The sequence below is a fragment of the Eleginops maclovinus genome, chromosome 3 (assembly GCF_036324505.1).
Source record: "Eleginops maclovinus isolate JMC-PN-2008 ecotype Puerto Natales chromosome 3, JC_Emac_rtc_rv5, whole genome shotgun sequence".
NCBI classification, from domain to species: domain Eukaryota; kingdom Metazoa; phylum Chordata; class Actinopteri; order Perciformes; family Eleginopidae; genus Eleginops; species Eleginops maclovinus.
Genome location: NC_086351.1, coordinates 13,339,702 through 13,362,765, shown reverse-complemented (window position 1 = coordinate 13,362,765; position 23,064 = coordinate 13,339,702). Strand labels below are relative to the sequence as shown.

Here is a 23,064-nt window from a genome sequence, read left to right as displayed (position 1 = left end):
TGGTTCCTCTCATCTTCTTATCTGCAATGGATGCCTCTGAGCCCTGACTTTGTTTTTATTGCATGACTGACAGACCTGACTTTTTACTGCATGACTCGGAGATACATTTTTGCACGTTCTGCTTACACTGAGCAGGATATACCTTTACCCCCTCTCCTCTGTCTCTCCTTCATTGGTGAGCTTTCTTCCACTTTTAATACTTTTGGCTTTGCACACTTTCTTTTCACGCTGATTTTCTTTTCTTTTTAGCTGCTGCTCTCTCCAAGCCAGGGTTGTTTTTCCATGAAAAGACAAGACCTCTTACACAGTTGTATCAGCAGCTTTTGCGCCACAAAAAAACAATATAAACTATTATAGGAATCCATTAGAAAAACTGTGCCATTGCTGGTATTATAGGTTGTGTTATAGTTAAAGTATGACTTGACAGCTCTCTATTACACTAGGAACAACCCCAATTTAGCTGAACTGCTGTCACACAAATAAACAAGTGTATTCTGCTGTATGTTGTATGCCTTTTGGTGAGACAGCAACTGAAGTGCAGCATAACTGTTTAGACACAAATATGTTTTACACTTGGAGATAATTGCCTCCAAGTACATTATGTTGTCAGGATGCATTAAAGTAGCACTGCAATCAAAGCAAAGCCAATCTGACAGCTTAGAGTCTGCAGAGACGAGATGAATCCGAGCAGCAATATGACATTGGTCAAATGTTGTCTGTCCAGTGGAGTGGACACGCACTGTATAAGCTCAATTTTACAAGCCAGTTTGTCATTTTGCTTAACCTTAAGTGGTGAGACTTATGTAAGAGCAACATTTGTAAAGATTGATATCGATGTGGGGTTTGCAAGTATTTTGACAAGCAGCAGCAGAATGTGTCCTGCTACTTCCTGACTTAAGATAAGAATTTAGTTGTTAGCTATGTTGTCACACAGCAGCCTCCACACAGATCAAATCCAATTACCACTCAAACACAACACAGCACTTAGTAGTTGACAGGTTAGTAACATCCTCCAGCCAGAGGCCTACAATCATTCTTGCTGTACAGTCTCCAGTCTAAGTCAATCACATTTTAAAATAAGATACAATTGTGGATTAATTTCTGTCTTTTCAGAAAAAAAATGAATTCTTGGACATGGAAAAATGCCAGTAACGTTTCCATGATCTAGACAAAAAAAAACCAATCAAAATCCCATTTTATGTTTTCAGTAATCGGTTATTACTCAACTCTGGCCTTTTCAGGATTCATTTAATTTATGGGTCATTTCAAAATTCCTTCCTGTCATCTCTCTTCCCCCCTCCCTCCTCCTTCTTCCCCCCTCCCTCAGTTTGTCATCCGCCTCCCACGCGGCCCCCTGCTCGACTTCTACTCCAAACGCAGCTGAGGGGCCGTCTCGACCCTGCGGAAATCCCACACAGGTGTGAGTGTGACCCCGGGAGACCGCACCTCATCCATCTACCCATCAACCTCTCGCTTTCTCTTCTCCTCCTCTCCTTCCTACGCCTCCCCTGCGACATCACTGTAGCTTTCTTCATCTCTCATCCTCAACTTGAGAAGCTGCCTAATCTTTTTTTTCTTCGGGCATCTGTGGGACAAGACTTTCATCTCCTTTGTTTCGCACTGCAGCACAATTGATCTGGTTCCTCCGGACAGAAACAGACTTGCACTGAAAAACACAATCAAGCCATTTCTCTTTGGTGTTTTCTGTGTTGTCTCTTTGACTTTAATTGACCAATTGACCAATTTTACGTGACAACTGACTGATCAGGAGGCATATATTGTGATCGTATCACCTGCTTTTATACACGTGTTGAGGTATATTTATATTGTCTAGGCTGGTCACTGTGATGTGATTTTTGGATAAGTAAACTGTTTTCGTAAATCCACATTTAAGAAAAGCACTAAAAACAGCAGTGTTGTTACATAGAAACTCCTCAGTATTTTTACGTCACAGTATAGTATTTCCTGTGATGGGAGACCTCGAGGCAGCTTTTTCTGATACATATTAACCTCTTTGTCCGTCACCAGTATTTGGTGGGGCAGTATGTAGCAACTGCAAGAGATTCCTTGTTGCATGACTTTTTGACAATCAACTCTGACCAAAGAATAAAAGGCATTCCATGTACAGCTCATATGAGTGTTTGTTCTTTGAAATGGGTTCTCACATTTTTCTTTAAATGAAAGAATTATTGAGTTGATGAATGTCTACCAAAACTAGTGTGAGTAGCAGGTCATCTTTACATTTTGAAGAATATACTAGTAAAACAAAATAACTCATTTTATGACACATACTGAAGGCTATCAATCGATGAGTGAAATTATTTAGCAATACCTGTGTTCAGTATCAATCTTATTTGGTGACTTACTGTAGCATGTTTCATGTGGAAATCAGTAAGGAGAAAATGAAGGGACCCACATTTATTTGTATTAGTTTTATTTATACATTTATTTAACAGGGACAGTTCACATTCATTAACATTTCTGTAAATATGCCAGAGTTAGCCAAGTGGCTATTTTTCATCTGTAGTCCCTGGACAGATTTTGTTAGTCACCCTAAAGACAACAGTCTGCTATACAAATAAGCATTGTAGTGCTGTGGAGTCAAACAGTGTTAATTATGTCATATACAATCTTATTTAAGCCTTTAAAATCATCATGTCTCTACAGGGCTGTACAACCTCATCACATGGACACTATTCTGTACACTATAAACATAATTGTACATTTTTAAACACATGCATTATAATTTTGATAAATATGACTTCATATCATGTCAATAGGAAGTACTTCACCTACCTACGATCACACAAATACTGTGTTGTGTCTTTTTTTTTAGAGCGTGTGCAATAGTCTCCTTTGCAATGGTTCAGAGACAAAGTCTGCAAATGAGGGAACCAGCAGCAGTTTGGGCTTTTCAGGCATATCAAGTCATACTGTGAGCCACATGAGTGAGCCTGATGGTGTCGAAGCCTGCGGCGTTCCAGTTGAGGAGGAGTCACGTGATCAGGAAGTGGTTGTAGTTTTTGAAACCTCCTTGGTGCCAATCATAGAGGGGGAGATAGCGCAGCAGCCTCCCTCCCTCGGCCCCTGCTGTAAAGCTTTAGAAAGGATCCAGGAGGAGGAGGAATCATGTCCAGAAGTTTCGGAGGGCTCTGGAAAGATAGTTGGATGTTCCCCTGCTTCCTATTTCAGGAACGATGGTCCACAGGTTGTACGCTGCTTCCAGGTAGCCTCCTGACCCCATCTCAGGGTGATGCCGTCTCTGCTTTGCCTTTCTGTGATTTCAAGGGGCACACTGGGTCACTTCTTTGCAGCACCATCATGAAACAAAACCTGTGAATCTGTAAAGTGCAGAGTGAAATTTGCTGACGTTGTGGCTGGTTGGGGTGTGATCATAGCTATGGTGATGGGTTGCTGTAACACTAGCACATTATTCTCTGGCATGTTTTTTTCTCAACATTTACTTCATCTTTCTGCACACTCATGGCTTTTTCACATCTCCCTGTTTTCTTTTAAGTGATTGGTGTTGGGAAGGGAAGTAACAGGGTGATTCTGTTGTTTTCCTAATAAGCTAATTTGGTGACAAAAAAGGGCTGTTAAGATAATCACGCCACACAGGCAAACGCTTAAATGGGAACGCATTGTGTGAAGCACATTGCTGTGTGGTTAAACAGCCACTCATGGGGCTATGCTCACATCCACAGCCCCCTCTGGTGCAGACTCAGACAGTCACCATCAACGCTGTCTCCAACTCCTCAGCCACTGGCATCTCCACCACAGAGGTCCCTCTCGTCCAGACCAAGAGCTTCATCTATGAGACTTCAAAGGTAGGGGCTCCAGGACCTGCTCAGCCCAGATCTGTGTCAGCATTAAGCCGTCCATATGTTTGGAGGAGATATCAGCAGGTCTGGGAGGATCAGGCCGGGGGCTCCACAATAAGCATGAGGCAGCACTGCACCTTCCCTGGCTGAAGCTCAGGGTCAGCTTACCTCAAAAACGTTTACTCAGTCAACCGGTCTTTTTTTTTTACCTCAGGTTGGTGAACCGGACGAGGAAAAAGATAGCTCAACTGTGACCAGCTCCCAGACCGTTACCTCGGAGACCAGCAGTGGAACCACGGTCACCACCACTCACATCTCAAAGGTCAGCAGTACAATCTTTCTCTCTGTTGGTTATCTCCGGCAGGCTTAAACCTGGAGGGGATCATGCCTCTGACCGTGTGTGTGTGTGTGTGTGTGTGTGTGTGTGTGTGTGTGTGTGTGTGTGTGTGTGTGTGTGTGTGTGTGTGTGTGTGTGTGTGTGTGTGTGTGTGTGTGTGTGTGTGTGTGTGTGTGTGTGTGTGTGTGTGTGTGTGTGTGTGTGTGTGTGTGTGTGTGTGTGTGTGTGTGTGTGTGTGTGTGTGTGTGTGTGTGTGTGTGTGTGTGTGTGTGTGTGGGGCAGGCAGCACTCTATGAACCTTGATTTATTTTATAATACCTTTCAACAATTTTCTTCCCAACAGGTGGTGAAAAGTGGATCTTCAGAGACTCGTGTGGAGAAGAGAATCGTCATAACTGCAGAGTCTGACTTTGACCAAGATAAGGTAGAAACATCCTGCCCGTAAATCAAAAAAGTATTGGACAGGATTTTTAAGGACTAGTTCGACATGTTGGCTTATACCATTATTTGCTTTCTTGTTAGAAGTAAAATAAATGGTCAGATAAATACTCTTCTCATAGCTGTTATATAGCAAAAAGGAGAAACTGAGCTTAGCTTAATGTAAAGACCAGAAACAAGAAGAAGCAGCCTGCCTAGTCGTGTCCAAAGCTTTCATAGTATCTAATGAATATTGAAAAAGAATGTGACTATTATTTCATATACAGACTAATAATAGTGCAAATAATGTCTGTGTTTCAGGAGAGAGACGGCGGAGCATCGGCATTGTAACTGAATCACCACCTGCGTTTATTTCTCTTCAACTCAGACACACAGAACAGCTCATCTGCGCGCACATATCCCAGGACAAATATCTCATAAATATGCACCTACCTTCATAGATAAATGAGTAGATGCTATCTAAGTAGAGCGTCTTTGTTTTTTCATTTATATATAGTCGGGGGGGGGCTGCACAGTGTTCAAGTTAGATCTACGGCTTACTTAGAAAGCTAACTATACAATTGGTAAAGAAAAGCTCATTTTCAGTCGAGTGATCTCAGTTATGTTTGCTTTTTAAATGCTTTGTATTCCTAGTGGTTTTCATATTTTTGGTTTTATACAAATGCACTGTTTCAATTCTAGTTTAGACACCATTATCAGCATTTATTCCCTTGGTGATGCTAGGGGAACGTTAAGACTACATTCAAGGGAATTATTTTTGTTTACATGTCTATTTAATTCAAGAGAAACAATTGTTCAAAACAAAATGACATACCTCGCGTCAATGAGTGAGCAAGACATTCTGTGCTTAGATGTGGACAGTTGTTCATTGCTCAGTTACAAAACGTGAAAAACTCTTCCCTAACCAGCCAAGAACCAGCAGCCTACATATTATTGTAAAGTTTTAATCAAAAAATGGATATATTTTCAAATATTTCTCTATTTTATAGAATTAATGCTTTTATAGGATTTGTACAAATTTGAGGTTTTTAAGTTATTCATCCATCTGCTCATGGAAGTGCAGGTTACCATTGTGCTGTTTACTGAATGAATTTTGAGGTCTCTACTTAAGACCTGTCTTGCCTGAAAACCTGAATCATTCTTATCCGTTTCCTCTTGTAGTCCACCAAGTTTATCAAATCTTTGACAATAAGACAATGTGTGCTTCCCTCTGCCCTTTGTTTTGTTCAGTAGCTAGAAGTCATATTTCTTTTAATATATTTGGTTGATAAAAGTTTTACAAGCTTTGGTCTGTTAATCTCAGGTTTCGATATTCTTTGTAAGACTACAGACCTCCATATGATTGTACGAGGAATGTCCATATATGTATATCCATCCCTACTTTAAATGTACATTGATGTTCAGCCAAGTGAGGTCAATACATGCAAAGCCCGTCTGCCACAGTGACCCCGCGTGGAAGAGGTGCAGGCAGCTGTCCCAGTATATATGTGGTTTTTCTCTCATAGGAGCACAAGTTGTCTTTTTTACATGTTCTACAATACATTAATTTATTTGTAAAGTAGGAACTGTCGTGTGATTTGATGTACTGTGATGTTTCAGCACAAGCTGTTTTCCAGGCTTTCACTAGCGATGTCACAATATTGCATTAATTATCAACCAAGTTTGTAATGCCTTTTTACCACATAGTCTAAGTAGATTGCTCTCACTCGCTGTTTCCTGTGCTTTTTCATAGAAGAAAAAATTGCTTAAAATATATGAGTCCTTTTTTTAGATAGCATGTTTGTTAGCCATTTTTTTTTCTACCCAAACATAAGCCATTGGTATTGTAGCTACATGGACAACAACAGAAACCTCTCATGGAATAAATGTAGAATTTCACATGAAGAAAATAGTTTTTAGACAATGGAAAATATTGTTGCTTTGTGACTTATCCGTCTTTTTATGAAAAAATAAAATATGCATAATTTTGCATTTTATTTGGCATTCTTCATATGTAGCATACAAGTTCATATGTGTAGCATACAACTTAAAATATTTTGGTAGGAAATACATATTTAATGCCATTCACTGTCTCCACTGTAGATTTTGCTGCATGTTTAATCAACTCCAAACTCTTGAAAAAAAAATCTGTCCAGATTGTAATGTAAACATCCAACAACTAAAACAGGATCAGGAAAACATTGTTACAGTTGACTGAAGAACATGTATAATAAAACCACTGAATATGAAGGAAAATTAACGGAACAATTGAAATCCAGAATGTCCTTTTTTTAAGATACATTCTACTTCCCATTTGCTATTGTTTCTTGAAAATACCTCCTGTTCATATTAACAAACAAGTTAATGATTTGTCTGGATTTAATGTTGAAATGATCAGAGTCAAAGACACTTTAGATTTCTGTGAAAATCATAACATTTGAAAAAATGAATTGACATCAATTAATGTTAAACTCTAAAAAGGAGATTGACCAGTTTGTAATAATTAAACGTTAAAAATCTGCTCAACTGTAACAGTGTTTCACTAAATAAGAGGAAATGTCTGAATCTAAGTGTCTATACACGTTTGGGAAACTGTACAGGCATTTATTTGGAATATATTATTCATTCTTTCAAACAAGTAGTAAACAAAAAGTCTTTAAGTCCACTGTGTTCGTCGGGCGGCGTTCTAGCGAATTGTTTTGACTGGGCTCTTGAAACTTGATGCGGCCTGAAGTTGGAGTTGATAAGCCATTGGGTGAATTTTGAAACCATATAGCCTGCAAAAAACAAAACATGAAATACAATCACTTTCTGGAGAGAAATACATTACTATTTACTCCTGAGATCAAAGCTATATCATTTGATATTAGTGGGAAATGATACTAAACAAACAATATAAAATGACTGAAGCTTTACATTTAAATTATGACAAATAAGATGAATCTGACGACATAAACAATGTCTACTTTCATGCTTAATCCGTATTTATTTAAACTTACAGTATATGTGTATTATACCAAGTGTGCTATTTAAAGCTAATACTAACAATAAATAACTCAGTCAGATCAAACGCACCTTGGCACAAACTGGTTGGCTGGTCGCTTTGGACGGTACTCTGGATGCACCATGAACAGCATGTGGGGGAACCCTGTCCCAAAATATGCTCCATCTGTGTGGTGGTGTCTGGAGGATTTGGGTGTGTAAACATCCATACACTTTGGGCAATAAAGCTTCACCATTGCTTCTCCAGGGATGTCTGACAAACCTACATCAGACAACAGATGGGTGAGTATGTCTCCAAATCCTCTAACAAAGGTCAAGGGTGCAGCATTTGGTTTGTGTGGAAGTCAGACTTACCAATAGGAAGCATTGGCTGATTCTCACAATAGACTCTAGGGCAATAGCCGAAATCCCCTTGTTGATATTTCTCCAACTATGAGAAACAACACATTTCAAAATCACAGATGATTCATGTCATAGAGCAAGTCAGAACTTGACATAATTTAGTAATAGCCTACCATTTGTGCAATGCCTCTGTTTGTGAGGATGTAGCGTGCGTGTATGAGCCCGTAGAGCATCTCCGCCGCCTGCTCTATCAAGTCACTCTGATTTGGGTTATCTTCCAGCTCCTCATCTGTCAAATTAAAGTAGATTAAGCAGTTAATTAAAGAGTTTACTATTCATAATTTCTCATGGGACCAGCCACTTCCTTGATATTCTCACCTGGCTCCAGGTCAAGAATCATGTCCAAAGCCTGGCGGTAGTGAGGCACCTGCTCATTCAAACCGGTCAGGTTAAACTTGTCCTGTATGTAGTCTTCATCAACCTGTAGCACACAATTGAAGATGATAAATGGCTATTAATGGTATGTATTACTGTTGCAACAGCACATTGCATAAGCACACTCATAAGGAAGCTTTTTGCAAGAGTTTAACCAGATTACTTAGATCCTGCCAATGAAGAAAGTTTGGGGTTAAACTTAAGAGTTGCATTGTGTTAGTGCTAACTTAAGTCAGACCCACTAGTGGGATATACACTGACATACTATACTGACAACACACTTATAATTTGTGTTATAGTAAGTATTCTCTCTCTTTGTGAAATGTACTTTTGCAAAAGAAGGCCCCATGTGCTATGGAGGAGCACAGCAGGAGCAAACAGCGGAGGGAAGTGGCTCTAACAGGGAAGTGCTTACTTCAGTTTTTGCAGCATTATTTGTGCTGAAGTTAACCTTCATAACACCCAAACAAGAAACTGATGTCCTACATTTGTTTCGGGCTTAATGTGAAACCACATTGTGATACCAAATGGGTATGATATACACATCCCTTTTCTTAACACATTGAGGCTTGCATGTATGAGGTGGCTGTTTGCCTAGATATGCTACGGTGTACTTAGTATATTATTAATTGTTTATAGGATTATAACTGTTTCACTATGCAATTTACCCACTTGGTGGTTTGATCATGTCAAATGTGCATCCTATCCTATACTCTGATAGCATTTGTTGTTGGGGTGTGAACTGAGGTGTCTTTAAAGTGTCCTGCACGAATCTGCTGTTCATTCTGCTGATGTCAGACTTCATGCAGACTTAATTTAGAATGTTAAAAGCATGTGAACTTCTAGCAAGGTGTGCACATACATTTATTTCCCCTCAGTGCTTCTGTGAATTTTCAAATTAGTGCTGATTTCAAACCGAGGCTGTACAGTGTAGATTTGATCCTCTCCAGGGGACTAACCTCACAAAAGAACTCATTGCCTCTGAGTCCACAGAACCAGGATATCCAGGACACCTCCTCTGAGCTGCTCATCCTCCTGACAACACAAAACAATATTTATTTACATCCTCAATATGGCTAACAGCTAAAACCGGCAGTTCATATCTTCAGATGTTGACAATATAAACATAGATTAGTTTTTTTCACAAACTAAATCTGTTCTTTGTTGGACTTAGAACAAAAGTGTTATTTTATATTTCCAATGTTCCATATACCTTGGAGTTTGCGTAGCTAACCTGCTGCTAACGTTAGCTTACATGCTAGCATTCGTTAGCGTGAACACACATCGTACAGATAGATAGTGCGGACATGAATTGTAACTGCAAACTGTCCTTAAAGATAGTGTCTCATGCACGTGTATATTTCTTTACAGCAAGTCACTTTTACTCACCCTTCTCTATATTAGTAAACACATTAACCTGCAAGCTTAGCTAGTTTATCCTCGTTCCCCGGATGTCATGAGCGTTTTCCGGTCAGCCGCATTTTTCTAAATAAAGTTCTTCGTGAACTCAAAAGGACAGCACAGAAAAAGGAAATGAGATTGATGTTAACACATTTTCGGTATGTTCATCATATAGATCAACAGTTTATGTTATGCCATTTACAAGTAACTAGTTAAAGTGGGAAATGTGTTCTATAGTCGCAATTAGACAAGGCGAATGCAACAAAAGTTTGGTCGATTCTTTTATTTTATAAACAAAAAAGATGTTGTACATTTGAACACTATTTGTAATGTTTTTATTTCTTTTGACATATTTTGAAGCATTTGGACCAAGGTTATGTTTTAATATGGTATATTTGAATACTTAATTGAAAAAAAAACCATTTGCATATTTCAACAATATCTTTGATGTTGTCATTTCTATTTACATAAATAGTGAAGCCTTTAGTCCTGGGTTATGTTCTAATCTGAAAACAACTCCATCATGGCAGGTCTGTAAAGGTTTTGCGAGAAGGTGGTGCAACCTCTTTCTTCTCTTGCTCCTTTCCCATGCCTTCAAACATCAAGATCCTTTAATGTAAAACACAACACGTTACTTTACTATAGAAGACATTTCTATTAAGTTATGAACTTTAGACAGTATAGAGAACTCTTTGCATTAAAACAACGATAAAGAGCTTACAGATACTTTAAGTGCTTTTCACATTGAATACATTTTTGATTTTTGATTTTTTCAAGTTTTACTTTATATATTGTGATTAAGACTGATGTGGATTTTTTTTTGTAGTTTTATGAACTAGATTTAGGTTTAGGGATCAGCATCGTAATATCTTCAATTGTGACGAATGTTCTCAATGTATTGACTTACAGTTTCAGAATTGTATTTCTTTTTCCAAGCATCATATTCAGGAAGTTGCTGTAGCTTATCGTTTCTTTAGATGGATCTCCAACCACCGCCATCATCTTTTTCAGCTCAAGGTGAGTCTTGGCCAATCCAAGCTTTTCCAGCATTTGTTTTAACCCCATTAAATCTATAAAGATAGAGAGACAGTAAATACATGAAAAGTGCTTATATAGTATGAATATGTTAGGATGTTGTGAGTCATTACTGAGAGCAGCAGTTCAAACTATAGCTAAAAATATTTCAGAGTTGTATGACCTGTGGCAGTTTACCTATTTCTCCTTGGTCGTTAAGATCAAACTCCATGTACTTCTCTGTAATAAAAGCAAATGTTATTATATTCCAAAGTGTATATATATGCACCAAATTATAAAACAATTAACTGATAAGGAATTGATAGCCTTTTAATACTCACTTTTAAACATTTCAAGCTTTGAGCTAAGGTCTTCCTCTTCAGCATACTGGGGGTTTGTGAGATAAGTCTAGGGGTGATAATAACAAAAACCAAATAAAGCAGACTTTATTTTGGTATTTTCCATATGTCCAGTAGAAAAATTAAACAGAAAACATTTATCTATGTTGTAAGTGTAGATCATTCTCATTTGATCTTCTACAGTAACTTCTACAGTAAGTGTCTGACTTTGTTTTAAAATATCAACCTACCTCATTTATAGACACCAGTTTTTCTTCCTGTTGAGACTTGAGAACACCATAGGCTTTACCTCCTGTGAAACAACATGAAAGACAAAATGAAAAAAGAATGAAATGACAAACAGATTTGAAAAAGGAAAAAGAAATACTGACCTTGAGCATTGTGGTCCATTTCTTGTTGACCGTGCTGAGAGGATGTGAATCCTGGAAGTGTGAAAAGCTTTGATGGCGTTTCTCTTTATCGGGCCACAAGAGGAAGTGAAGTTTCAAAGTTTCAGTTTGTATTTGTGAGATGCCTCTGTTGTATTTAAGGCGACAGTAAAAAAAAGAGGTCAGTTGGGTCGGGTCAGAATGCACATCTTAACATTGACACAATTTGACAAGAAAGAAAAACACTGTTGTATTGCAATAAGGGAAATTTGAATGCAAGATACCTGATGTGTAATGGCTCTATCTAACTTTTAAGACTCTAATACAGTCTACCAGTTAAACAAGTTAAGATTGTAATTGAGGAAGGACAATTGTGTTTAGGAACTGAGAGCAATGCAACTTAATCATTTATAGAAATCTTTTGTGTAATTGTTGTATATATTTTTGTATCTTTTTGTAACATTAAGCTGTGTTTGGCTCTTTTTTTTTGCTGTAACAAATGAAAATGTCCCCTCTGTGGGACGAATAAAGAGAATCTGATTCTATTAATAAGGCGTGTCTGTCTTTGGGTGCTTTGAAAGGCATAAATAAAATGTATTATTATCTTTATTATTAACACAATTGCACAATTAGCACAATTACAGCTCATATTAAAGCACATATGCCCATTAAAGCACATCAATTCAAACCCAGAAAATCACAAACGACAGAAAAACAATGAGTGCATAAATAAAATCTACTAGGCACAGACAATTTGAAAACTAAGTATGAATCCCCTAGTCTAAAAGCTCTTGTGCTCTCATTTTAAATATGTCAATTAGGTGTAATGTCTTATTCTTGCCACACGATGTCTCTACTGGTCACATAATCAGGTAAAAATGAATGCTTGACTCTGAAGGTAGTTTCATGTGGTGACTTCCGTGGGTTAGAGAACTGAGAATAGGTGAAATAAAACCTCTACCAGAGAATAAGACTTTGTATAGCCATTCAGCTACATTACAGAAAATGACAAAGTTTAATCCACAGCCTCTTCTGCTATTATTGCTGTTAATAGATATATCAGAGTGCAGAGGTGAGTAAGACCCTGGATATTTAATTGACCAAATTCAGAATTTCTTTTTTATAGCCTGGATACAAAATATGTTTTACCACCAATTGTGACTGTATTTAATTTTTTGGGTAGCAAATTTTCTTTTTTAATAGCGGACACAATAATATGTTTGACATCTTCTTTGTATTGTGAAATCTTGAATCATCCGTCTGACACTAAATGTTTAAGTGCATGATCTGTAAAAACCCTACAGGTCTTGTTCTTAAATTAATCCTATTTGTTATCTCTTATTATTTTACAGATGGCTCACCTTTGATGGTGTCTACTTCTCTAGAAGAAGATGTAGTCCTCCCTTGTTTTGATCCATTAATGATGGATCCAAAGATTTGCTTTAGAGTCAAATTGATTAAACATGCCACGAGTTACAGTCAGATGAAAGTGATCCTGGCCAGGCCTAAAACACACAGATTCAAGGATGCTCAACGTGTGAAATGGCAAGCTGATGGAAATGGACAGATGTCTATTTTTCTGTCAAAATCACAAAAATCTGATGAGGGACTGTATGGATGTGAAATCTGGAAAGGCTGGGATAATTCTGTTGTCAATAACATATCTTTGAAAGTTAAAGGTAATGTGACACTTTATCTTTTTCTTATTTTCAATCTCTTACAAATATATCCCACTAATGTATAACAAAAATCTTCCCTCTTTCAGACTGCAAAACCCTCCAGCCAGTAAAGGCAGTGCTCAGCACACCCTTCAACCTGAACTGCCCAGTGGACATAACCCCAGCTCAACAAAGACCCCTAAATATCTCCTGGGCAATGCTAAAAGGAGGCAACCCGCAACCTATCAACCCTAAAAGTTTTGCAATTAATGCAACATCATTAAGTACCCTGTCTGTGGATTACGCTGACAGCGGTTGGTACAGATGTAAATACAAGCTTGATCAAACCCAGCGCTGCTTTGACATAAACCTACTGGTCCAAGGTAAGATTTTAAACTAATTGGTATTATCACTGACAACAAATTACATTATGCGTGACTCCAATGTACCTTTTCTGTTTCTTTAAGAAGAGGAACACGTTGTGCGCACAACGGTTCCAGGTACTGTAAAAAAAACTCTAATATTTTACATCTTAATTAAATATCATAAATAATCTTGTGTTAAATGTGGTATTGTAACTCATGGATCTTCTCCAGAGCTGACAACCAGTGGGATTACTTCGGAAACCAAGAAGAAAGGGATCAGTCAATTATTTATGACAGTTGTTGTTGCTTCAGTCATTGCTGTGATTACCATAATGGCTGCCCTGATGGGGTTTTTCATCTACTGCAGACGTAACACCCAGAGCATTCCACAGCAAACTCAAAGGCACCCAGCAGGTTTAATCTAACTTTTATTTATTTTTTTTAATTCTTGAGTAACTCAGTGTGGTAAATTGTAAACATAGCTCCTTTTTTCTTGTTGTCCAACAGGTTATCCTATAGAGTGTTATGATTACGAGGAAGTGAATTCCCTATCTCAGAGTGAGCACCATCTTATTTTCTCACTATTTTCTCTGTCCAGTAACTATGACCACTTTGGGATTGTATTCCACTCCTCTAACAACTTTTTCACTGTATCACACAGTCCGTTCAGACGACCAATTCAACAGTCTTTACCAACCTTTCCCAGATGAAGGCCTGTGTACTTGTGAGTAATTAAAATTGTAACTACTCTTTTAAAATTCAACTTTAACTCTCATTATTTCCAAATAGACAAATGACACAATTCTCTCCTTCATTGCAGTTTGAATATAGTCATTTTCAGTCTACTCAAGACATAAGAGAAGATTGTCATTGTGATTCTCCTGCTGACATTTACACATCATAAACATGTAACATTGTCTTACCTGTAACGAGTTTGACTTGCTAAGGAGAGAAACTAAGATGTACTGTATATGGAGCAGCATGTAAAATGTACATACTGTGAAACATGAAAAATGCTAGCCTCTGCTTTTACGTAGAATGTTAAAAATACACAAAAAAAACACTGTTTTTGTTAATTCCTCTAATCATCTGTATTAATTCAATGAAAGCCTGTAGAAAATAAAAATCTCATGTAATTCTTTATCCAATTTAAATTAATATCTGTCAGATGCTCAATGATCATTAAAAAGAAAGTATTCTGATTTAAAACAGTGCATGGTTGCAATCATTGTTATACGTTCAATTAACCTTTAATTTACAGCCTGTAATAAATCATAGAAACTGTCCGTTGTGGTGACAACTCCTCTTCCGATGGGCGTTTGCTGGTGTAGTCCATCAATATTTTCGTCTTGAATTACTTCATAAACATGAGACTGTGTAGAGAAACACTGGAGTTATATCACTGGAATATCAGACACAAAGACATTTTATAATCTTTATCTCTTACCATTCCAATACTTGACTGTTCATTTTCTGCAAAGAGAAAAGTAGGAAAACAGCAGCCATTTAGTTATCATTTCATTATCATACAGTACAGGAAATTGAGCAGCTCCTTAACCCCTCTCACTACCTGTATTCTTGTCTTGCTTCCTCTTCATATACATGAAAAGTCCAACGGTCAATAAACACATCAGGAGGATAAGAGGAACAGCTACCCATGCTGGTGTATGCAGAGCTGGAGTTGTGGAATTACTATCAGTTTTGAGTTTCCCATAAACATTTGTTGATTTCATTTAGAAGAAAAGGCAAGAATAGCACAAGGTATACTTACGGCCAGTAGAGCGCCATTTCTTTGACACCATGACTTCCCCCTCTCTTTGCATAGAGCAAGTGAATTCATCAGTAACAGAAAACACAGGGAGAAACAGCTTTTTTATAAGAGTGTTATTGACATGTATTAAACCGCTCTGCCAGCTTTCCCCAGACCAAAGTAAATTGAAGTCTTTTCCACATTCTTTAGCGCAGGTGAGCACACAAGTCAAAGTGAGATTATCTCCTCCTGGCACAAGCTCTGAAGTAACTGCAAAGACAAACATGATAGAAAAGGTTTTAATATTAAATACAGCATGCTCTGTATTGGCACTTATAGAGTGCTAGTACTAACCATCAAGGGTATGCAGCCTGATTTTGTTCAACACCTTTTGCTCATCTTTAGACTCTGAACACTGGTAGTCTCCTGCATTTAGAGCCCTGACTTTGGTAATGACGAGTGATGAGTCTTTATTCAAATGCAATGCCTCTGTTTGGTAAGGCAAGATATCATCTGCCAGGGTCCTTTCACCCACAGCCCACTTCACGCTGCCGCCCACGCTGAGGGAGGAAGTGTTCCTACATGAGAGTGACACTGACTCACTCACTGCAGTAAACACTTCCTCTATGCCATCTGAGGTAAACCGAGATCTGGTTACATTTTGTGCGTGGTAAAACACATTGTATTTTATGGAATATGTAAAATGGAGTTTGGTACCTTTTAATGTTGTTGTATAAGTGATGGTGGCTTTAACCATGTCATTCAGAGTCAGCTGGCATTTCCAATTTCTGTGATGGTCTGTACGTTTTTTTGTGATGATCAGTTTAGAGAAGCATTCAGATGGATATTTGAAGGTATATCTATCCCCATTTAATGATGTATTATCATCAGTGATCCACTTGATTTGTATCCCTTTGTTGTTACAAGCAACATATCCTCTATACATATTGAGGAAACACTGAAGTTCAATTGTGTTTTCCGCAGGATTTGGTTTCTCAACAACTGGGGAATGAAAAATAATCATTAACACATGTGACTACTGTGATATTTCATTGAAAATGTTCAAGAATGGTTTTGGTCACTTACTTTTAAGAATCTGAAGCGAAACACTTGAATTGAGCACTCCATTGTCACAAAAGTACAGTTGTGCATCATCGAGGACCAGGTGGTCAATCTTCAGAGAGCAGTCTTTTAGCAGGGCTACCCTGAGGGTGTTCGGGGCCGTCACCCTACCAGCTTTCACCACCTCAGTGACTGCATGAAACTCTCCAGCCATGTTCCAGTTAACAGAGGAGCAGTGTTTGATTGAGGGTATGCCACATGGTAAGGTAATACTATCTTCAAGTAAGGCAAACATAACCACATTATCTGTTGGAAAGGACAACATCTTTTTAATTCCCAAATCATGGTAGATGGTAATTTACTTTGTGAGAGCAAATGTTGTGGGAGGTTGGTTGTTTCCATTACGAACTGATCTTGTAAGTAACCATGTTTGGAAGTAACATTACATTTATATTACATTAGCTTTTTTACATTTGTAAGAAAAAAAAGACTCATTTTTAATTATTAGTAGGCTAATAGGACTTCTTTTAGACCTATCAGCTAAGTATGTTTTTTTGAAATCCTAGTAGCCTATTTTATTTCATTGCATCGTTTTGGGAGCATTATTTCACCTCATTGTATTACAACTAAGCAATATGGTTACTTAAATTAAGCACAGATTTATTCTACAGTTGAATGCTGAGTAACCCAAATCAAACACACCCACGACGTTTCTTGAACAGGTGCATGCTGGGTGTGGCTAGCATGCTAACATCTTAACATTCTCACGGTAGTGTTTTCTGCCATCTCTGATAAACGTATTTCTTCAGTTGGATAAAGGGGCTTGATTTGATAATAAACGAGCTGAGGAATTGGACCTGGTGTGGACTTGTGGTGGGGTTTCTCGGTGCGTTCAGGTGAGTACAGCAACAAACACATAAACCATGGTATCCATCCAAAGAGTATCAACATTGCTAGTGGTTGTGTGCACTTGTGTGCTCCACATGTTGTGTTGTGTTTAGTGCAGCTGCTGAAGAGTTTCTATTGATTAGCCTACACATCTATATGTCATGGTAATGCATAAAAGCAGAGGTGGGAGAAGTACTCTTGTAGTACAGTCTAGGAATACTCTGTTACAAGTAAAGTCCTGCATTCAAATGTTACTCTAATCATTTTAAGTACAAAAGTATAACCATCAAAAAAACTTAATAATAGATTCTACTAATTATGCAGATTGGCCCATTTCACAATCATATATTAAATGTTTTGTTTAGAATTATTGATTTATTGATGTGTTATCAAGCTGGTAAAGGTGGAAGTCATTTGAATTAGCCTTAATTTAGTGCAGACAAGCTTGTAGTGAATCCTATTTTATAATGTACTATTATTGTATTTACTATTTTAAATGTGTAATTACACTTAAGTGGCTGTACTCGACTGAGGAAGTTAGTCAACTCACACTCATACAATTTAATTGACAGATCTTTAAAATGCAATCATAGCCCCACTTTAAAACTTGCGTGCAAGTGATATACTCATACATTTCTTAGAAATAAGTCATTTGGCATTAAATAAATAAAAACTGTGAATAATTGACTAAGGTAATCATAGTCAACCAAGACCAATTACCAATTCATAGACTATCCCAAAACAAATGTAGGTCTACAAAAGATTAGAAGAGAATATATTCTTCATAATTACCAAATGACTGAAATCCAGCAGCTGCCTGGGTGAGAGAAAGAAGACAGACACTTATCCATGAAAAAGTTGCCATCCTTCTCTCAGAAGATGTTTTCTCCTATTGTGTTGCTTATTGCTAAATTCTATGATGGCACAAGTTGTCACAAGTTGTCACAAGTTGTCACATGTTAAGGAAATGATTTTTTTTTTGTTTTCAATACTAGCCTGCAAGAGGCCCATATTCATCTTTGCGCAATAAGCCTTCAACTTTCTAGAAAAAAGAGTCACTATACAAATGAATGCCTAATGTGTGATTTAAATGTAATACTTCCCCTCTATCACGTGTGTGTTGTAACTGATTTAATTTTGTAATCCTTGACAGGAAATGCTTTGATTTGGAAGTGCTAGTCGCTTTGTTTTCCGGTTAGAGAAGAAAAAAAAAAGAATACGAGATGTGGAGTGCATGTTTTCAACTTTCACCACCGTTACCTTTGTAAACTGTTTAATGTAAAGTAAATGTTCAGTTTGGACTAGACCCACTTTGATAATTATTCCACTACACAACAGTGTGCAAACAACAAAACCTCCTTGTAATACCCTGGTATCATGGTTATCTTTCATCAGATTGATGCAAAACATGATTATTGTATAGATAGTACAAACACTTTTACCAGGTGGGCCTTGAATCAAGACATGAGGAGTGGTAACTTGTGGGTCTACTGGACATTTTTCTGCAGGAGGTAAGTGATTTCACTTTCTGTAGCACTCTGTGTTGGTCCACAAGGTGGTGCTGTAAGACTCTGACAGATATTTTATTTAGACGACCTACTAGTATCTTTTACCAATTTTTTGTTTACATACCCCAGGTTGGAATTTAGTTTTCGATTCAAACTCAGTTTCACTTGAACTGTGTTTGTTTGTTCAGATATGGTTTTGACGGATCCTCACTTGCTGTTTCTATTTTTGACAAATGTGATCACCTGATTGACGACTGGTATCATTTCCCCGCTCCATGGGTGATTTTTACACTCATTATTTCTACTTATAAAACCTTCATGCAGTTTCATTCACCTTTTTATACAAAAAACTAAATAAATGTATATATATATATGTATATACATCTCAGTATAGATGATTGATAAATTCAGAGGTTGGAACCCAATAACTGACCATTTTATTCAGACAAATAGAAAAACATATCGATGAGAGACATACCAATGGAGGTTCTGTAATGATGATAATATTTAAAAGTTTGTTGAAAAAATATTTGTTTTCCCAGAAATTCTAAGTTTAAGCAACAAGCAAGTAGTACACCCTGTGTAGTTTAAGGATTATACTCTGGCCTCAGACATGCTACAACTGTGTAGGGTTTGACCTTGAGGACAACACTAGCAACTCCTCTCAAGTCAGGCAGAGAGGCCTCACTCTCAGGAGGGATGAAATGGAAATCTCTCAGCAAGTAGGCAGTAAACAGAAAGAGCTCCATTTTGGCCACTGACTCCCCCAGGCAGAGCCGAGCTCCCCCTCCAAAAGGAATCAGGGCACGGGTGGAGCCTCCTCCTCCCGCCAGAAATCGCTCTGAAAAAGCAGAGAGAGTAGCTACTTTATTTGAGACCTGCTGAGCCAAGTGAAAGGAATGCACTTCACCTCACAGTTGGAGCAGTACCTGGTTTAAAGTTGTATGGGTCAGACCAAACTGCAGGATCATGGTGTGCTCCAAAAAGATTAGGAATGATGACCGTGTTCTTCGGGATGAAGTAACCTGCAATACTAAACATGCGTGGGAGTTATACATTTGCCATAATGCAAAGTAAAAACAGTGTTTTCATCCATACAAATGGCCTTTGTGTATACCTGCTGACTGAAAGACCCAATCCCAAGAGGACCCCAACTAGCTATGTAAATATACTTCTCCATCCATTTGTTAGAATTTTTTGCAAACCTGGATTTATTCATGATTGAGCTGATTTTTACAGAAACAAAACCCATGCTGTTTAGTTATTACTTTTTGCAGACATTATTTAATGCAATTTCTTTCAAGCAATTGGTTTTCCATAGCCAATATTAAGGTATGCATTTGCATCAAGCAGTTGCAAGTGTGTAATATTTCAGAATTGCCAAGTTAATGTTATGATTGTAATATCGGATAAACAAGATTTATTAACTGGTTTGTGTTGTAGCCAAAACTAACAGTACCACTATAATGATATGATCTAGACAAAATATCTCAGTAAGTAGCCAGTTATCTTTCAATTATTTCATTATCACTGCACATAATTCAGCTGACCTGCTGTCTCTGATGGCTCTGTGTGGCACAGCCAGTGGGGCAACTGGCCTCAGTCTGAGCACCTCGTTGATGAGAGCGCTCAGGATAGGAAGTCTGTGTCTGTCACTGTACTTGGGGTATCGTCCCTCTAGTACTGTGCACATCTCCTTATACACTTTGGTCTGCACCTGAAGATTAAAGTTAGAGCTTAGAAAGGACATTAGATCACTTCCCTGGTGTGTGTATATATACAGTGTTTAATGTGGAGATGATCCCTGCCTCTGGCTTGTGCAATAGGAAGGCCACAGTCCAGTTGAGCCAAGCTGCAGTTGTCTCTGTTCCCCCGATGAGAAGGTCCACAGTGGCCATGTGAACATGAATATCTGTCAGGAGCTGAAAAGATGTTTTTTTTCCCTTCAGTTTATTACTATTCAATACATTTGTAGTCTTTGGTTAAGCTAAATTAATTCCCAGTGCATTTTGAATTAGGCTCCCCTGGAGTTCTGTTATTTGTACCTACCACTCCATGTGCTGTGTTGTGTTGTTTATCAAGGCCCTGTAGGAGTGATCCTGTGATGGCATCCTCATTTCTGTTGTCTTGTGACTGCACATGTGACAAAGCAACAGCTGATTAAAATCAACATATAAGGAAAAAACAGAGCTTGGATACATCCACTTTTCTGAATGCCTGAATGAAAGAAAATATACTTCGCTTTGACCTTTTGAAATCTATGATGTGAATTATTTTTGCAATGATTGAACTTTGGCACTATAATACAATCGCTAAGCAGATTAAACAGTCTGATTTCCCTAACACTACAGTGCATAACATGTCTCATTTTGTGATTGTGACATTTGAGTATCTTAATATGATTTATTATCATTGTTTTGGTATTTGCTTTCACTGACCTTGTAATTGTTGAGATGTTTCTTTATAATTTCATCTCTCTTGGCCACCTCTTTCAGAAGACGGGAAAATACAGGATTGGGCAATTTCTACGAGAGAACAAATTACATAATCTGTGAACTCTCACTCAAAAGATGTTTGTTGGTCTTTCCTGTGATCTTTAGTCAAGAATTTATATTTACTGACTCTGAGCAGTGGAAAGGAGTCCAGAGCAGAAATCCAGGAGGAGCCCCACAGGGCAACAATCTCATTCAGACAGCTGTGCAGCTGCTGCAGCTCCGAGGAACTCTTTTCATACTAGAAAAAATTTGAAAATGTCATTTTTTTTCACTTTTTTAACATGTCCTATCAGAAAAATGCACTGTTCAATAACAGAATAGCACATTATGAATGCACTAATGGAATGTAAGCTTCTAAATAGGGCAACATAAACAGTAGCCTTGCCCAGTTCCCAACATAAACAGGCAACCAAGCACTGGTATGCCACAACCCCAACAGTTTATTGATACAAAGCAGATTTTGCAATCCATCTCAGCCCTCTTAGGTGCAAACTGTGCTGTGGGAGGAAGGATACTCACTTCTTTTCCAAAAGCCAAAGTGGTGATGACATTACTGGCTGCCACTGTAAAATCCTCTGAGAGATCTACAGCGTTGCCTTGATAGTCCATCAACACCTAAACAGTGAACAAACAATGCTTAATCTTTTGAGTGTGACCACCCCCAACATCTTATTTGGTGTTTGAATCTCTGCTATGTGTTTTAAAATAGTGAATCTACTGTTTTATAATTATTTTCTCTTGTGTTCTGTACCTTTCTCAGATGCAGCGCCTGTCTTTCGATCACACTATGCAACGATTGCTGGCAGCAACGCTGCAAAGCACTGTGGACGAGGCGACGATGTGCCCTCCACTCCTCATTATAGTCCCCCAGAGAGATGGTATGCCCTCCCCCAGACACAATATCACCTAATTGAAGTTAGGAGAGGTTAAACAATAAAACAATAATTATGCGTGCTATTATTGCAAAAGGTTTTAAGCTGTTTACCTGTGTATGAAACTGGTCTCCCTGCAAAGTCTGACCATTTTTTCACCAGTGCTTCTCTTATAACTTCACTACTATTTAGTACCACCATGGCTGAAAAAGACAACAGGGTTTTGTACTAGCTAGAGAAAAAATATTTTTAAAAGTAGTGCAAAATCCATAAATCTGAAATGGGATGTTTACTTGTGTTTCCACATTTCAGACGGTAGATGTTTCCATACCGCTGTGCCAAATGGTTCAGGTGAATTGGCAGATGATCATGTGTCAGCTCCATCATATTGCCAATTAGGTAGAAGCCGGGAGGACCTGGGAGGGAAGGAGACGAGGAGTGGGGGAGCAACTGATGGAGATCCTGCAGCAGTCCAGCTTTAACTTACAAATGAAAGATTTTGGAAAGAAAAAGGTAAAACAGGGAATGCATAAACACAATAACAATTCATCAAGTTCAGGGGTTTACTATTGTTTTGATGCTTTGAGAAATTGTCCCATTCATTTGATTGTACAACCAGTTGTTTATAATATACAGATAAAGGCAACACATTGATAAATACCTGTTGACTTACTTCCCTTGTGGTTTTCCTTTAAAGATGTGTCTCTCTTACAAGAAATCAGTACAATAGACAGCAGCAAAACTAGGAACACCGCTCCCGCAGTGATCACTGATATTTCTATTGCCATTATGTGTCTTCTTGCTGGTGTCTCCCTTCAGAAAGGTTGTCAGCACACTGGTTGCCCCATTTATAGCCTGCTCGTCACCCTCTTAGCCAATCAGGTTAAAACAATGTTGATGTTTTCACTAAACTCAAGGACCTTTGTAGGTCAACAAATCTGATAATGAGATGAATGCAACTTATGAGAC

At 38.1% G+C, this 23,064-nt stretch overlaps 6 protein-coding genes and 1 long non-coding RNA gene across 28 annotated transcripts in view; 3 read left to right on the top strand and 4 right to left on the bottom strand.

Annotated features, from left to right (window-relative positions):
• Positions 1-6,565, top strand: part of LOC134861649 (uncharacterized) — a 32,385-nt gene extending 25,820 nt beyond the window's left edge. For 8 of the 14 annotated variants that reach the window (XM_063879013.1, XM_063879011.1, XM_063879018.1 and 5 more), the window contains 5 exons: positions 2,837-3,226; positions 3,705-3,827; positions 4,036-4,143; positions 4,502-4,582; positions 4,897-6,565. In XM_063879013.1, coding sequence (XP_063735083.1) covers positions 2,837-3,226; positions 3,705-3,827; positions 4,036-4,143; positions 4,502-4,582; positions 4,897-4,926 — 732 coding nt within the window. In that variant the 3' untranslated portion in view covers positions 4,927-6,565. Of the gene's footprint in view, positions 1-1,327; positions 2,128-2,836; positions 3,227-3,704; positions 3,828-4,035; positions 4,144-4,501; positions 4,583-4,896 lie in introns of those variants that run through there. The other 6 variants (XM_063879023.1, XM_063879021.1, XM_063879019.1 and 3 more) reach the window with 3 other exon arrangements.
• On the bottom strand, positions 6,556-9,882 carry LOC134861653 (casein kinase II subunit beta). Its single transcript, XM_063879037.1, has 7 exons — positions 9,745-9,882; positions 9,315-9,390; positions 8,299-8,401; positions 8,094-8,209; positions 7,933-8,008; positions 7,651-7,840; positions 6,556-7,352 (listed from the first exon to the last, which is right to left on the bottom strand). The coding sequence occupies exons 2-7, from the start codon at positions 9,384-9,386 to the stop codon at positions 7,262-7,264; spliced, it is 648 nt and encodes a 215-aa protein (XP_063735107.1). The 5' UTR covers positions 9,387-9,390; positions 9,745-9,882; the 3' UTR covers positions 6,556-7,261.
• A 142-nt stretch (positions 9,883-10,024) lies between these two features.
• On the bottom strand, positions 10,025-12,997 carry LOC134861654 (allograft inflammatory factor 1-like). Its single transcript, XM_063879038.1, has 7 exons — positions 12,859-12,997; positions 11,501-11,645; positions 11,360-11,421; positions 11,112-11,178; positions 10,969-11,010; positions 10,664-10,826; positions 10,025-10,365 (listed from the first exon to the last, which is right to left on the bottom strand). Exons 2-7 carry the CDS (start codon positions 11,517-11,519, stop codon positions 10,278-10,280), a joined length of 441 nt encoding a protein of 146 aa, XP_063735108.1. The 5' UTR covers positions 11,520-11,645; positions 12,859-12,997; the 3' UTR covers positions 10,025-10,277.
• On the top strand, positions 12,434-14,729 carry LOC134861652 (uncharacterized). 5 transcript variants are annotated; one of them, XR_010165435.1, is made up of 7 exons: positions 12,434-12,569; positions 12,850-13,176; positions 13,263-13,538; positions 13,623-13,934; positions 14,028-14,078; positions 14,182-14,244; positions 14,341-14,729. XR_010165435.1 is itself a non-coding variant. In XM_063879033.1 (7 exons), exons 1-6 carry the CDS (start codon positions 12,503-12,505, stop codon positions 14,228-14,230), a joined length of 1,089 nt encoding a protein of 362 aa, XP_063735103.1. In that variant the 5' UTR covers positions 12,434-12,502; the 3' UTR covers positions 14,231-14,244; positions 14,341-14,729. The 5 variants fall into 5 exon arrangements, 3 of the variants coding, with proteins under 3 accessions (XP_063735103.1, XP_063735104.1, XP_063735106.1); XR_010165434.1 differs by having other exon boundaries at positions 13,263-13,655; positions 13,752-13,934; XM_063879033.1 differs by having other exon boundaries at positions 13,623-13,655; positions 13,752-13,934; positions 14,028-14,244.
• On the bottom strand, positions 12,859-19,019 carry LOC134861651 (uncharacterized). 3 transcript variants are annotated; one of them, XM_063879031.1, is made up of 8 exons: positions 18,013-19,019; positions 16,357-16,638; positions 15,625-16,272; positions 15,292-15,540; positions 15,091-15,195; positions 14,968-14,993; positions 14,769-14,893; positions 12,859-13,002 (listed from the first exon to the last, which is right to left on the bottom strand). In XM_063879031.1, the coding sequence occupies exons 1-7, from the start codon at positions 18,083-18,085 to the stop codon at positions 14,771-14,773; spliced, it is 1,506 nt and encodes a 501-aa protein (XP_063735101.1). In that variant the 5' UTR covers positions 18,086-19,019; the 3' UTR covers positions 12,859-13,002; positions 14,769-14,770. The 3 variants fall into 3 exon arrangements, with proteins under 3 accessions (XP_063735101.1, XP_063735102.1, XP_063735100.1); XM_063879032.1 differs by lacking the exon at positions 12,859-13,002 and having other exon boundaries at positions 14,269-14,893; positions 15,625-15,903; positions 15,988-16,272; XM_063879030.1 differs by lacking the exon at positions 12,859-13,002 and having other exon boundaries at positions 14,269-14,893.
• On the top strand, positions 17,092-22,702 carry LOC134861655 (uncharacterized). The gene is made up of 3 exons (XR_010165436.1): positions 17,092-17,228; positions 21,984-22,101; positions 22,408-22,702. It is a non-coding gene; the product is annotated as an uncharacterized LOC134861655 (long non-coding RNA).
• On the bottom strand, positions 19,143-22,901 carry LOC134861650 (steroid 21-hydroxylase). Of its 3 annotated transcripts, none has more exons than XM_063879027.1 (12): positions 22,757-22,901; positions 22,389-22,577; positions 22,209-22,298; positions 21,975-22,129; positions 21,743-21,838; positions 21,351-21,461; positions 21,167-21,253; positions 20,778-20,861; positions 20,537-20,650; positions 20,279-20,445; positions 19,658-19,761; positions 19,143-19,569 (listed from the first exon to the last, which is right to left on the bottom strand). In XM_063879027.1, the coding sequence occupies exons 1-12, from the start codon at positions 22,881-22,883 to the stop codon at positions 19,316-19,318; spliced, it is 1,578 nt and encodes a 525-aa protein (XP_063735097.1). In that variant the 5' UTR covers positions 22,884-22,901; the 3' UTR covers positions 19,143-19,315. The 3 variants fall into 3 exon arrangements, with proteins under 3 accessions (XP_063735097.1, XP_063735098.1, XP_063735099.1); XM_063879028.1 differs by having other exon boundaries at positions 22,769-22,901; XM_063879029.1 differs by lacking the exon at positions 22,757-22,901 and having other exon boundaries at positions 22,427-22,525.
• Positions 22,902-23,064: the final 163 nt, after the last annotated feature.

Coding starts and splice junctions, on each gene's coding strand:
- LOC134861650 (XM_063879027.1), bottom strand. CDS start 22,883: ATGGCAATAGAAATATCAGTGATCACTGCGGGAGCGGTGTTCCTAGTT. Junction 22,578..22,756: donor CAAGGGAAGTAAGTCAACAG/GTATTTATCAAT, acceptor TTCATTTGTAAG/TTAAAGCTGGACTGCTGCAG. Junction 21,254..21,350: donor ACTCCTTTCCACTGCTCAGA/GTCAGTAAATAT, acceptor GTTCTCTCGTAG/AAATTGCCCAATCCTGTATT.
- LOC134861654 (XM_063879038.1), bottom strand. Junction 11,179..11,359: donor AACTGGTGTCTATAAATGAG/GTAGGTTGATAT, acceptor TATCACCCCTAG/ACTTATCTCACAAACCCCCA. Junction 10,366..10,663: donor AGAAATACAATTCTGAAACT/GTAAGTCAATAC, acceptor TTTACATTAAAG/GATCTTGATGTTTGAAGGCA.
- LOC134861652 (XM_063879033.1), top strand. CDS start 12,503: ATGACAAAGTTTAATCCACAGCCTCTTCTGCTATTATTGCTGTTAATA. Junction 12,570..12,849: donor AGATATATCAGAGTGCAGAG/GTGAGTAAGACC, acceptor ATTATTTTACAG/ATGGCTCACCTTTGATGGTG. Junction 13,177..13,262: donor CATATCTTTGAAAGTTAAAG/GTAATGTGACAC, acceptor TCCCTCTTTCAG/ACTGCAAAACCCTCCAGCCA.
- LOC134861651 (XM_063879031.1), bottom strand. CDS start 18,085: ATGGCAACTTTTTCATGGATAAGTGTCTGTCTTCTTTCTCTCACCCAG. Junction 14,994..15,090: donor GAAGCAAGACAAGAATACAG/GTAGTGAGAGGG, acceptor TTCTCTTTGCAG/AAAATGAACAGTCAAGTATT. Junction 14,894..14,967: donor AACAGTCAAGTATTGGAATG/GTAAGAGATAAA, acceptor TTCTCTACACAG/TCTCATGTTTATGAAGTAAT.
- LOC134861653 (XM_063879037.1), bottom strand. CDS start 9,386: ATGAGCAGCTCAGAGGAGGTGTCCTGGATATCCTGGTTCTGTGGACTC. Junction 8,402..9,314: donor GCAATGAGTTCTTTTGTGAG/GTTAGTCCCCTG, acceptor TGTGTGCTACAG/GTTGATGAAGACTACATACA. Junction 7,841..7,932: donor TCAGCCAATGCTTCCTATTG/GTAAGTCTGACT, acceptor TGTCTGATGTAG/GTTTGTCAGACATCCCTGGA.